This window comes from Harpia harpyja, chromosome 11 (genome assembly GCF_026419915.1).
Source record: "Harpia harpyja isolate bHarHar1 chromosome 11, bHarHar1 primary haplotype, whole genome shotgun sequence".
NCBI classification, from domain to species: domain Eukaryota; kingdom Metazoa; phylum Chordata; class Aves; order Accipitriformes; family Accipitridae; genus Harpia; species Harpia harpyja.
In genome coordinates, this window is record NC_068950.1 from 43207715 (window position 1) to 43220302 (window position 12588).

At 58.3% G+C, this 12588-nt stretch overlaps 1 protein-coding gene and 1 long non-coding RNA gene across 2 annotated transcripts; one reads left to right on the forward strand and one right to left on the reverse strand.

Annotated features, from left to right (window-relative positions):
- Nucleotides 1-1343: 1343 nt before the first annotated feature.
- Nucleotides 1344-1956, reverse strand: LOC128147757 (uncharacterized). The gene is made up of 3 exons (XR_008237094.1): nucleotides 1897-1956; nucleotides 1670-1767; nucleotides 1344-1477 (listed from the first exon to the last, which is right to left on the reverse strand). It is a non-coding gene; the product is annotated as an uncharacterized LOC128147757 (long non-coding RNA).
- A 679-nt stretch (nucleotides 1957-2635) lies between these two features.
- On the forward strand, nucleotides 2636-5007 carry FOXD3 (forkhead box D3). The gene has a single exon (XM_052802443.1). It carries the CDS (start codon nucleotides 3139-3141, stop codon nucleotides 4387-4389), a length of 1251 nt encoding a protein of 416 aa, XP_052658403.1. The 5' UTR covers nucleotides 2636-3138; the 3' UTR covers nucleotides 4390-5007.
- The last annotated feature ends 7581 nt before the right edge of the window (nucleotides 5008-12588 follow it).

Genomic DNA, 12588 nt, shown 5'->3' on the forward strand with positions numbered 1-12588 from the left:
CGGCGGTGTGTCCGGCTCCGGCCCCACTGCTCCGGCCACGGCCGGGGGATGTTTGTGTGTGTGTGTGATGTGTGATGTGTGTGTACGTGTCCCCGCCTTGGATATGTTTATTTTACAAGGATTTCTCAGCCGCAGCCCCTCTCCTGCGAGCCCCTTTTACCCCCGCACGTTTATAACGAACCACAATGCTGGTTTAATCCAGGTCAGGTCAACGATTTATATAACTCATTAGTGAAAGTAATAGGCTTAAGGAGATGAAAGGGGACACCTTTGGTTTCTCCTTCCTTTAAAACGATTACAGAAGCAGAAATTGCCCCAGCTCTGCCTTTCCTCCTCAGTCCCCCCCCCCAGCACCCCCCCCACCCCCGAGGCTCAGCCTCCGGATTTATTTTTAACTCGCTTCGCAGCCGGGATCTTGCTTTGCCATATTAGAATCAAATTGAGTTGTAATTAATTTCTCCCTCTCTATCATAACTTATTCCATCCTCTCTTTCCCCGCTGCTTGCCGTGTCTCTATTTGACTCCGTATCGATCCGGACGATACAGTTTGTTTTTCTCCTGTTGCTAAATCTATCTGTCTATATGGGCGCCCACCTTCTATTTCTGGCGGTGGCGTTATTGTGGGTTTCCACCTCCGCATGGCCCGCTTTAATTATTTTATTGCTTTGCGGGGCGCAGCCCCTGCTCCTGCTCACGTTCAGCCCTTGAACTTCGGGGGCTACCGGGATATTTCAGGGAAAGTTTCCTGATTTTTGGAAAACCATTTCTCCTTCCCCACTCCGCCCGGCTAGGCTCCTCAATACTTTCCAGCCCGGTGGGCTCTAAATACTTTCCTAAACTTCGCCGCCTGAAGCCCTGGGAGCCGCAGCAGCCCCCCCCCCAACACACACACACCCCCCCCACCCCCCGGCCCGCGGAGGGGCGCGGAGGGGCGCGGAGCGGGGCCGCCCCGCCGGGCCGGGCCCCTCAGTCAGCAGCCGTGATTGAACACGGGATTAGCACAATAGAGCCCTAATCGAGGGGAAACGTTTCTTTTCACGCTAAGCACCGTAATTAATGGTATGAATCAATTAATTTGACTTTTATTGTGTCGAAGAAAAGCGCAACAAATGAAACAGGGGGCTGCGGAGTTGGTCTTTTTTCCTTCCCTTTTCCCTGGGAGAGCCTTTGGGATGCAACGGGGCGGGAGGGGACGCACGAGTGTGAGTGTGTGAGTGTGTGAGTGTGAGTGTGCACGTCGGTATGTGAGTGGGGCGGGCGGGCGGTACGCGGGTGCGGAGGCCAGGGTGACGGTCCGCGGAGATCCGCCGGGAAACGCGTAAAAAAGGAGCCGGAGAGGGGAGGGGGGGGGGAACCCCGCGGGGTGGCGGGTCCGCGGCCGCGCAGGGAGGGAGCCGGCCCCGCGGGAAGATTGTGAAACTGTTCGCTCGTGGGGCATTTTCCTAATTTAATTGTATTCCCCGAAATCCGACAACACCTGCGAGAATGACCAACAACGAGGGGATGGGGGGGGGAACACGAATTAAAAAGCAAAGCCCCGTGAACCACCCGCGGCCGAAGTCCCGGGCGGGGGTTCCTTCCGCACCGGGGCAGGGGTGGGTGGGTGGGTGGGTGGGCGGCCGGGCCCCCTCCCGCCCCGCCGGGCGCCTCTCCCCGGGCCGGGGCTTACCTGGGGCCGCGTCAATACGGTCCTCACATTCACACACACTCCCTCATTTCCTACTTTTTCATATGCTAACGCCCGCAATGATTAAGTCGTTAACACCTCTGGGAAAAAAAAAAAAAAAAAAAAGAAAAAAGAGGAGGAAAAAAAAAAAAAGGAACCGGCTAAAAGCTTCTTTATTTATAGTTTCCCTTTGTTATTTTACGTCTTTTTTATTTCTCCCTGCGACTAACCTAATAGATTAATCAATAGCCATTCTCTGATCTTCCGTTCCCAGCTGGTGCTGCTGTTGGAAAAAAAAAAAAAAAAAGAAAAAGAAAAAGAAAAAAAAAAAGGAAAACCACGGAAAAGTGATTTCAGAGCCCGAACTTGGCGGGTTTAAGCGCTCTCACGGCGACGCGTCCGCTGAGCCTGCGCTCGGTCGGGGCGGCCGCTGCCGAGCGCACCGCGGCGGCCTCCGGGCACCGACAACGACGGCGGCATCGGGACCCCCGGGGCGGCAACTTTGGGGGGGGGGGACACACACACGGCTGCCGGCTCCCGGCGGGCTGCGGCGGACCCGGCGGGGCGGACGGACCGGCGGGCGGGCGGGCGGCCCGACGGGGCGGGCGGAGCGGAGCTCGCCGCTGCTCTTTGTTGACAGTCCATGAAACAACTCGAGTTTTGCATGACTTCACAGCGGGGCGCCTGACGTCACGCGGTCACGTGGCGCCGCCTCCGAGTATATCTTTAACGGGAAAGTAATCTATCAGGCAGTCCGGACCGCCGCGCTTCCAAAGTGGCGAGCGAGGCCCCGCGACGCCCCGGCCTCCTGCCCCCCCCCCCGCCCCGCCCGGCCGCCGGGAGCTCCGTCCCCTCCCTCCGCCAAGGGGGGGGAAAAAAAAAAAAAACCAAACCAACCAAACCAAAGGCGGGCAAGAGGAGAGGAGGACAAAAAAAACCCAAAACCAACCAAAAACACCAGAGAGAGAGAGAGGAAAAAAAAAAACCAAACAACCAACCGAGAAAAAAAACCAACCAACCAACCAACCCAGAAAGACAGAGCCGAGGGCGGCGGAGCGGTGCGCGGCGGGGCCGCGGCCGCGGAGCGGAGCGGTGGAGCGGCGGGTGCCCGCGGAGGCGCGGCGGCGGCGGCGGCCCCATGCCCGGCGCCCAGCGGCGCCCATCGCGGCGGGCGGGAGCCAGCGTCGCCGCCTGAGCCCCGATGCCCGGCGGCGGGAGCGGGGCGCGGAGCCGGAGGTGACCGGGCGGCCAGGGCAGCAGCCCCGCGCCGCGGGACGCCGCGGACGGGAGAGGAGCGGGAGCGGCCGCCCCATGCCCCGCGGGGACGGCGCCGCGGGGGGCAGCCGGGCCGCTCGGGTCTAGCCCCAGGGGCCGGTCGGAGGAGCGGCGGGAGGGGGGGCGCGGGGGGAACCCGCCGCCCCGCCGGGTGCGGGCGGGAGGCCCCGCCGCCGCGCCCGCTCCGCCGAGCGGGGATGACCCTGTCGGGCGGCGGCAGCGCCGGCGACATGTCCGGCCCCGCCGTCCCGGCGGCCGAGGATGTGGATATCGACGTGGTGGGCGAAGGCGACGACGGGCCGGGCAAGGAGAGCGACGGCGAGGCCGGCAGCCCCGCCGCCCTGCCGCGCCTGCCGCTGGACGAGGCGGCGGAGCCGGCGCTGCCCGCGGAGGCGGGCGCGGAGAGCGGCGGCGGCGGCGGCGGCGGCGGCGGCAGCCCGGCCGAGGCGGCCCCCGGCGGCGCGGCCGAGGGCGGCAAGGGGGGCGGCGAGGAGGGGGCGAGCGGCGGCGGCGGCGGCGGCGGCGGGGCGACGGCGGCGGCGGCGGCGGCGGCGGGGCAGAGCAAGCCCAAGAGCAGCCTGGTGAAGCCGCCCTACTCCTACATCGCCCTCATCACCATGGCCATCCTGCAGAGCCCGCAGAAGAAGCTGACGCTCAGCGGCATCTGCGAGTTCATCAGCAACCGCTTCCCCTACTACCGGGAGAAGTTCCCCGCCTGGCAGAACAGCATCCGCCACAACCTCTCCCTCAACGACTGCTTCGTCAAGATCCCCCGGGAGCCCGGCAACCCGGGCAAGGGCAACTACTGGACGCTGGACCCGCAGTCCGAGGACATGTTCGACAACGGCAGCTTCCTCCGCCGCAGGAAGCGCTTCAAGCGGCACCAGCAGGAGCACCTGCGGGACCAGACGGCGCTGATGATGCAGGGCTTCGGCGCCTACGGCCTGGCCGGCCCCTACGGCCGCCCCTACGGGCTGCACCCCGGCGCCTACACCCACCCGGCGGCCGCCGCCGCCGCGCTGCAGTACCCCTACATCCCCCCGGTGGGGCCCATGCTGCCGCCCGCCGTGCCGCTGCTGCCGTCCGGCGAGCTCGGCCGCAAAGCCTTCAACTCCCAGCTCAGCCCCGGCCTCCAGCTGCAGCTCAACAGCCTGGGAGCCGCCGGCTCCATCGTCAAGTCCGAGCCCAGCAGCCGCCCCTCCTTCAGCATCGAGAACATCATCGGCGTCCCGGCCGCCAGCTCGGCCGCCGGCGCCCAGACTTTCCTGCGGCCGCCCGTCACCGTGCAGTCCGCCCTCATGGCCCACCAGCCCCTGGCGCTGGCCAGGACCACCGCCGCCATCGCCCCCATCCTCAGCGTGCCTACCAACATCATCGCGGGCCAGTTCCTGCAGCCCGCCGCCCCCGCCGCCGCCGCCGCCGTGCAGGCCAAGTGGCCGGCGCAGTAGCCCCCGGCCGGCGGTAGGTAGCCCCCGGCCGGCGGTAGGTAGCCCCCGGCCGGTGGGTTCCTGCAGCCCCGCCGCCGGCCGCCCCCTCGGGGCTCTGTGTGTGTGTTTGGCGGGGGGGGGGGGGGTGGGTTGCGGGGGTCCGCGGCCGCCCCGCTCGGGCTCCGGAGCCGGCGTCGGGCCCCCCCCCCCCCCCCCCAACCGCCACCGCGGCTTGTACATATTTGTATCAAAAATCACTGACGTTGCTTTCGGGGTTTTTATTTTTCTAAAGAGGCGAAATGACGGTCGCGATTAGGAGCTGCGAACTTTCACTTTTTTTGAAGGTTCCGGCGCTCCGAGCGGTTTTATCCGAAATAAACGAACAAACGAGGAAAAAGAAAAAACAAACAAAAAAATGTATACAAAAAAGAAAAACAATAAGCGGGGGAAATTTTAAATATTAAACGAACGAACGACAACAACAACAAAAAAGAATTTTGGAGGAAAAAAAAACCCACAGAGGAGGAAAACGCTGTCACTCTATTATAGAAGTCTGTTTATATATGAATGAATATATGTATTCTAAATGTTATCCCTTCGTGTTGTACACAACTTTGTAAATAAATTTTTAAAATGCTCTGCCCGTCTTCGTGTGAGAGGCGTATCTTTGAGCACCCACCCGAGCAGGGGGCCGCGGAGGCTGGAAAACGGAGGAGCATCCGCGCCCGCGGAGCGCCGGCTCTCTCCTTCCCACCGAGGTTTGGGTATCGCCGGTCTCGGTGCGGAACCGGGCGGGTTTCCCACGGCCCCGCGGGTTCCTTCCGCCGCTTCGGGATGCGCCTTCCGCGGCCGCGCAACGACAGCCACCGGCCCCGCTCCTTGCCGGACCGGCTTCCCAGCGAGTCCTTCCAAATTAAACCTTCCCCGGCAGGTCCGAGACTCCCTCAACCGTGCCGTGATTTTTTTTCTTTTTTTCCCACCCCCCCCACCCCCCCTAAATATATTAATTTTTTCTCAGCCTGACTTCGGCTCGGCATCCCGGCGCTGCGGGATCCTGCCCCTTCCCGGCCGGACTAGGTACGCTTTGGGTTGGCTCTAAAGGAAATGGTTTTAAATAAAAGGCGTTGGGGCGATCTAAGCAACGTTTATTCTTTATTTTGCAAGGAAAAAAAATTGACAAAAAAAAATAAAATTCGAGCCGCGCCCGTGCGGTGTCCGAGCGCGGATCTTTCGTTCAGGTCGGGGAAATAATCGGTGATAAAGGAGCGGCTCCGCGTTCCCACGGAAAGGGAACGGCCTTTCCCGGCTAATTCCTAATAACTAAGTTTTAAGGGCAGCTGCCAAAAAAAAAAAAAAAAGTACATTTGCGTGCATTTTCGGGGCTAAAATACAGAGGCGGCCAAGATGAAAAAAAAAATATTAATAATCTGTGGCGCGTTACAATATCGAAAACCCCGCTTTGGGGGGGTTTAGTCTGGCGAGCTGTCGGGCACTCGGTCTCTCCAGTGCCCTGACGGTGTTTGGTACTTTGTTCTCTCCCTCGCCAAACGTTGAATTTTTGAAAAGCTTCGTGGATTTGGCTTTTCCGCCTAAATAATTCGCGTTCTTTGTTAGGAAAACCGGCGGCGTAAGCTGCCGGCGGGCTGCAGCGGGCGCCGGGGTTGGCTGCGGGAGGAGCAGGACGAGGGGCTTCTTCCAGCCCTGACACCCACCGGCACCGGGGGATTTTCACCGTCACTCACTCCCTAAAAGTGTCCTCGCTTTCCCGGTAAGCAGTAAATATTATTTCTTCCTAAGTAAATATTTATACCTCCGCACGCCCGGACTAAAATAAAACAAGCAGCTCGGCGATGAGCTAGTTTGAACTTTATAAAGAAGGACTCGCTAATCAGCTGACGGGGAAAGGGAGAACGGGCACCTGAAGCGAACCGGGGCGGGGGTGGGGGGGGGATTCGGTGTCCGGCCGGGCCCGACCCGGGCCCCCACCGGGGGCTCCTCTGCCCGGCGGATCTAAATTTGTTTGTGCTCGGCGGCTATAAAAGTCACAAGTTGTTTCACAGTTGTGTCTGGCTAATCGGTTTTACACAAACAGCAAATGGTAGGTGATTTGTGCAAACACGCGCGGAGGTTATTTCTATATTTAGCGGATACCCCTGGGAAAAGGGAAAGGAGCCTCTTCTTGAATTCGCTTTTAGGCTCAAGAACCTGCTGATCCAGGGCTTCCAGAGGACACCGGATAACAGGGGCTCATTCCATTCCCCGGCCTTTGTTACTTATAAAATTACTCGCTCATATTTCCCCACATAGCAGCAATACCTCGGGCTCGGCATCTGCGGAACCGGCAACTTTCCTCCCCGCCGCCTCCCTCCGGGCCGGCCCCGGGAAGGGTTTCTCCCTCCGTTACCTCCGTCCTCTCCTTCTCTCCCCCCCCACCCCGGCTTTTCCCCCCCCGTCCCTCCCTCCCTCTTCCCCGATCGCCGAGGAAAGCGATCGGCGGCACCGGAGAAGCCTTTCCCGGGGAAGAAGGGCCCGGCAGCACCGGGAGGGAACGGCACTCGGGAAGGACGGCGGCGGAGACAATCCGTCCGTCCGTCCGTCCGCCTCCCCGTGGGAACCGCTGCCTTCCCGCAGCCGCGGGGCCGGCCCGGGAGCGGCAGCGGGGACCCTGCGGGCAGGTGAGGGCTCCCGGTGGCGGCGGGGGGGCTGCAGTAACGCACCGGGACCTGCAGGGGGCGCGTCCCCCCTTCCTCCTCCTCCTCCTCCCGGGGTCGGGAGCACACCCCCCCCCCCGCAGTCCCGGGACCTTCCCGGGGGGGACCGGGAGCAATCCCGTTGCCTGGAATCGCCCTGGATGGCGCCGGGCTGGGAGCGCTCTTACCGGGGGGGGGGCGGGCACGACCCCGGAGGGTCTCGTAAAGCTACCGGCGGGGCTCGGGGTGGGGGGAGTTGGGGGGGTGTACGAGAAATCGGTCCCCAAACGGCGGAGGGTTTGCAGCCGGGCCGGCGAGCAGCTTTCCAGCGGAGAGGGGCACAGCCCTCCACGGGAACGGCGGCGGGCCGGGGACAGCCGGGGACAGCATCTCCCGGCAAAGTTTCCGCAGCCGCTCGCTTCAACCAGATAACAGAAAGTCTTTTTTTCTTGTTCTTCCTCTTTTTTTTTTTTTTTTTCCTTTTCCTTCCACAAACTTGTGGGACGCATATGGCAAAACTTGACACGGTCGGTGACAGATGCCTATTAGTATAAGCCGTGTCGTGTCGGTCCCTGGGGTGTATTGAAAGTAACTAGATCCTAAGCACCGGGAAAATGACCATCCTCGCAGCCCGGAGAGTTTACCCAAAGCCCCCCCCCCCCTTGCCCCGACCCCCCCCCCCCAATTATTTATTACAATCGCGGACCCGCCGCTCTCTCCGGCCGGAGAATGTACAATAGGGCTGGAGATAAGATCTGGCCCTAAATCCTCTAAACCACCAGGTTGCTTGAAAAAGGGACGAGATGTGCTCAGCAGGGCCATTTCCTCGGCTGCTGCGGGTCTCCCGGGGAACCCTCTCGCTTTCGCAGCCGGCGGGGCCGGGGCGCTGCGCGGCCGCGGGAGTTGCGCGCCCCCCCCCCGCCCGCCGCCTCCGCGCTAATTGCTCTCGACACCGCCCGTTTAGAGCGTAATTGATCTCTCCCCGGGCACAGAGCGGGGCTGAGAGTTAACGGGCTAACGGGTGTTGAAGGACTGCGGCCCCCCCCCCTGCATCCACCCCCCACCCCCCCCGCGGGGCAGCGATCGGAGACCCCGCTCCGGAGCTGCGGGAGGGCAGAGCTGAGGCCGGGTTTGCCGGTACCGGCGGAGGGAACACCGGGGGGAGCCTCCCCGGGGGGGGGGGTCCGGGGCTGGGGAAGATTCCCGTCCGAGACCTTTCCTTCTCGGCTGTCCCACGGAGAGGTGGCCGGAGGAAATCATCCACTGGAGACACCAGAAACCTTTGGGACACGGGCAGCTTTCGGGGATCGCTCCGAGCGAGGGGTCCGGGGGGGGGGCACTGGGGGATGCGGTTCGCCCCGGTCCCCACCCCGCCGACCCGGGCTCCGAGTCTTGGGCCAGAAAGAAAGGAAGGGGGGCGAGTATTTCGGTTTGGGAAGCGCCATCCCTCGTCCTTCGTGGGGGTCTCGGGGGTCTCCCACTCCGAGAAAAATGCCACGGAGACTTGTTTTAGGGAGGGGGGGGGGTGTTCCCTGGGTCAGCAGGGCCCGGGATTTTGGGGCCTCGCCATTTTGGGGGTGTACTTCCAAGCGATTTTAAAAAGCGGCGGCTGAGGAACCACGGCGAGCGCGGCGCGGAAGTTACGCCGGCCGACCCCGCGGGTCCGCGGCTGCGGACGAGGCTCGGCTCGGGCACGGCGCTCTGGTTTAGCGCATCCCCCGGGGCTGCCTTCGAGACGATCCGCGCCCGCTTAAACCTCCGCGGAGCTTAAGTGTCCGCGGGAGACTCCGTCCGCAGCCCTGGGCATCCGCGTCTGCCGTCCCCGCAGTCTCCCCTCCCTCCATCTCACCGGGAACTGGTGCAACTGGGCAAACACTGCGTTCTCCAGAACCAACACTTCTATTCCAGGGACTTTTACTGAATTCCGTTTTACTAGTCCTAAAACATTAAGCGTTATGTACTTAAAAGATACAGAGCATAGGTATTACATCCACAGAAAGTATTTTAGTCAGTGAATGTTCAATGTAGCAGGTAGAGATGAACTTAGCACGTCTTCCAGACTGAACTGGGAACAGACTCTTCAGCCATAAAATGCACTTAACAGTCTATTTAATAGTGGCGAGGTCCTTGAAAATGCAATATCCATGCTAATCTTGCCTTTTTCTAAATCAGAAATGAAAAATAGGTCAGTAAGGTAGAACCTTCCCCTTCCATTTAAAATGTGACATTTAATCTATTTAAATAACTAAGTAAACTTTATTAATTCAGGATTTGGTAAGCAAGCTGAGAAAGTAGGCACTTCCCAACTTTATTAAGATGGCAATATGGGAGAGGGAGCGTCCTTGAACTCCAGGTTCAGCAAAATCCCCGTTTCCTTCAGCTTCAGCAAAAGGGGACAAGTCAAAACAGCTCAGCCCCCCTCCCCTCTCCGTTCAGGGCTGAAACCTCTCGCCCTGTTTTACGGGGGGCTCGGAGCATCCCCCGGGCGCGGAGGCAGGACCCTTCCCGGGGCAGGCGGGGGAAGCTCCGCGGTCCCCCTGCGCCCACCCCCCCAGCACTGCCTGCTCCGAGAATCGTAGGAATTTAAGAAAACAAAACCGAAACCTCAAGCCTTTCTAATTACTTTATTAAGTGCTGGTATTTCGGGGCGGGGGGGGGAATAATCAATCTCTCTGCAGGTTACGGTAGTGGTTTCAAAGGCGTTTGTTCCTCTTGCTGGGGAAATGAAGAGGCTAAAGAATCGTGGCTACAACGATCCGTCAGCGCAGCCCGACTGTCTGTCCGCATCCGCACTTACCCCCCCCCCCCCCCAGCCTGACAAACGTGCCCGCTAAATTACGGGCGATTTTATAGTGCCGGGAACCCGGGAAAAGGTCAGATGGTGAATCTACAATTGAAAACGTCTCTGGAGTTTGCCTCCCCGCTCGCTCCTGCATCACGGCTCAGCTCAGAAACTAAATCCTGGATGAGTTGGAAAGCAACTTTTTATAGCCGCAGCCTCTCCCAGGACTGCCTTCCTCCCGCCCGCCCTAGGAAAGACTTTCTCATTATTCTGACCGCATTTCGCTCCAGATTTATGGAATACCTGGGAGATATTTGCCTTACCACCGCTCGGCTTTACATCAACCCTACGAGCCGGGGTGGAAGAGAAGAGCCAGCAGACCTGCTGAAGCCTCCCGAGAACGCCAAGGGTTAAGAAAAGCCGTTTATCTGCTCATTATCGGTTTTCTCTTTACTACCGAGAACCAAAACCAAGTCCCGCTTGCCTACTACCCCGCGGTATCAATGTGTCCTTAATGCCTTTTCCAGTCATTGATCTGGTCAAAGTCACCGCAGAAATACTAGTGACAGAGACTCAATGCCAGGCGACGTGACCGATGCAAGTATTTAGAAAGCATTCAATAAAAAAGCTTTCCCGGGGAGTGAATGATTTCACCTTGCAACAAAGAGCACTCAGCTAATTGAAATAATGCACTTGAATGTGCAGCCAGGCACTCCTGCTCGCCCATGCCGGCTCCAGGACCAAATTATCAATAACCCGCAAGGTAAAACCTGAAAACTCTTCTTTTTTTTGCAGTAGGAGCCCATAGGCAACGCTCACGGACTTGGGGGTGGCGTAGTACTGCTGTGCTGCGTTCCCTGGCCTTGCGGTTTGGGAGCAGGCTTTAGGGAATGCCAGGCATGGGAAATCCTGGAGGGAAGAGGAGAAGGAAAGGAGCAAGGGGCTGGGTGAGGAAAAATTGAAATAGGAATCTGCCCTGGTGATTCTCCCCCCTGGCTTCAGCTGGGAATTCACTTTGCACCGCGAATCTTCAGTGTCATATACCACGCCAAAGCCTTGCTGGGGTTCAGGAGGCGTAACTCTTCCCATCTTCTAATTTACTCTGTAGTTGATGAATTTTTAGGACCATGCTTATTTTACAGATTTGTCACCTCCAGACATCCCTTAGGATCTTGTTACTATCCTAAACTGGAAGCATTTTCTTTAGCAGCTATATGAGTGATTAACAGATTTTGGTAAAACATGTAAAATTTGATGATCGTAATCGGCCATTTTCAATAGGATTATGGCTCCAAACACCTTGGCAGGCCAGCAGACTACTGTGATTTTTACATTTACCTGTATAAGACCACAAACTTCTGGCCTCTTCATACCATCCTGCTTGAGGTAACACTCACAAGTGACAGTTGCCGAGAATGCTGAAATTACAGCAGGCGTAAGAGGGACCGGGACGTCCAAGTAAAGGGGACTCAACTGAAGAATGGTTGGGAGAGTGGAAATTAGTATTCTGTAGGTTATTGCATTGGAAGAACTTAAAGAAAAGCCATCTCTGGGGGTATGCAATACTGTACATTGCCTAATGTTTATGTATTTTGAAAAGCACATGCACATGTAAAAAAAAAAAAAATCTATGAAGAATTTTGTTTTCCTATCATCTCTGGTTGCTTTAACGTTTCTATTGTAAGTCATCAGATACTTCTTGACCATACTTCCATTTTGTACCAGTTGGGTTTAAATCCTTTACCACCTGCAGTCCTGGGATTCCAGTCCAAGGAGAGCACCGCTGGCAGTTCACCTGGAAGGTCTGGTCATGAAATCCTCAGTATGTGGTGTCAGTTGTAAAAAATAGTCAGTTTTCTATTAAATTTCATATCCCAACCTCAGTGAGACACACAACCAGAAGAAAAACACAGCAATCTAAACAAAAACAGAGAGCGCACTTTTAAGAATCGGTAAGGGTTGTCTAAAGATGATCTAGGATCATTTATGTTATGCTATGTACTTTGTCAAGACCTTAAAGAGAATCAAAGAGGGTAAAACTGAAAGGTTGTAAAAGTGAGGCCTATGGTGCCCAAGATCTTTCTTCTTCACGTTGGTTCCTAGGTATTGTCTCCCAGACATAAAGGCTGAGGAGCTGCTTCCCAGCTCTCTGGCGCGGTTAAAGAACAAGTCTTCCAGCTGCTCCCTTCCTTCTGCAAAACCAAACAAAACCCCAAACACTTAGATTCGTCGCCTGAATAAAAAGCTGGTCTTCCCGTGTGTCAAGACTATGCTTTTCACCAATAATACCCACTATTACACTTTCCCACTTCCTTTCACCGCTGCGAAGTGTGAGACATAAGCACTACAGGCGCCATGAAGGGATGCATGTGAGCAGGGTAAAAAAAAAAAAAAAATAAAAAAAACAATGAACGAGCATCCGTTTCTGACAGCACCAGCCGGGGTAACGCCGAGCCCGGGGCAGGCCCCCGCGCGGGGCTACCGCCGTTTCCACAGCGGCTGAGCACCGAGGAGCGCTGCCATGTCTCCTGAGGTACAGCTGCTCGTCCAGCCGTCTCTCCCTGAGACCTCCGAGGTGGACCGGAGCCCCGCGGCCCAGCTCCATCCATCCATCTCTCCCCCCCCTCCACACACACTCCCGCCAAGTCCGATCCCCGATCGCCAACCGCCACCCGAGGGCAGCCGCCGTCCCGCCGCGGGATGGAACTGCGCATGCGCAGACACCACACGCAACACCCCCCCCTCCCC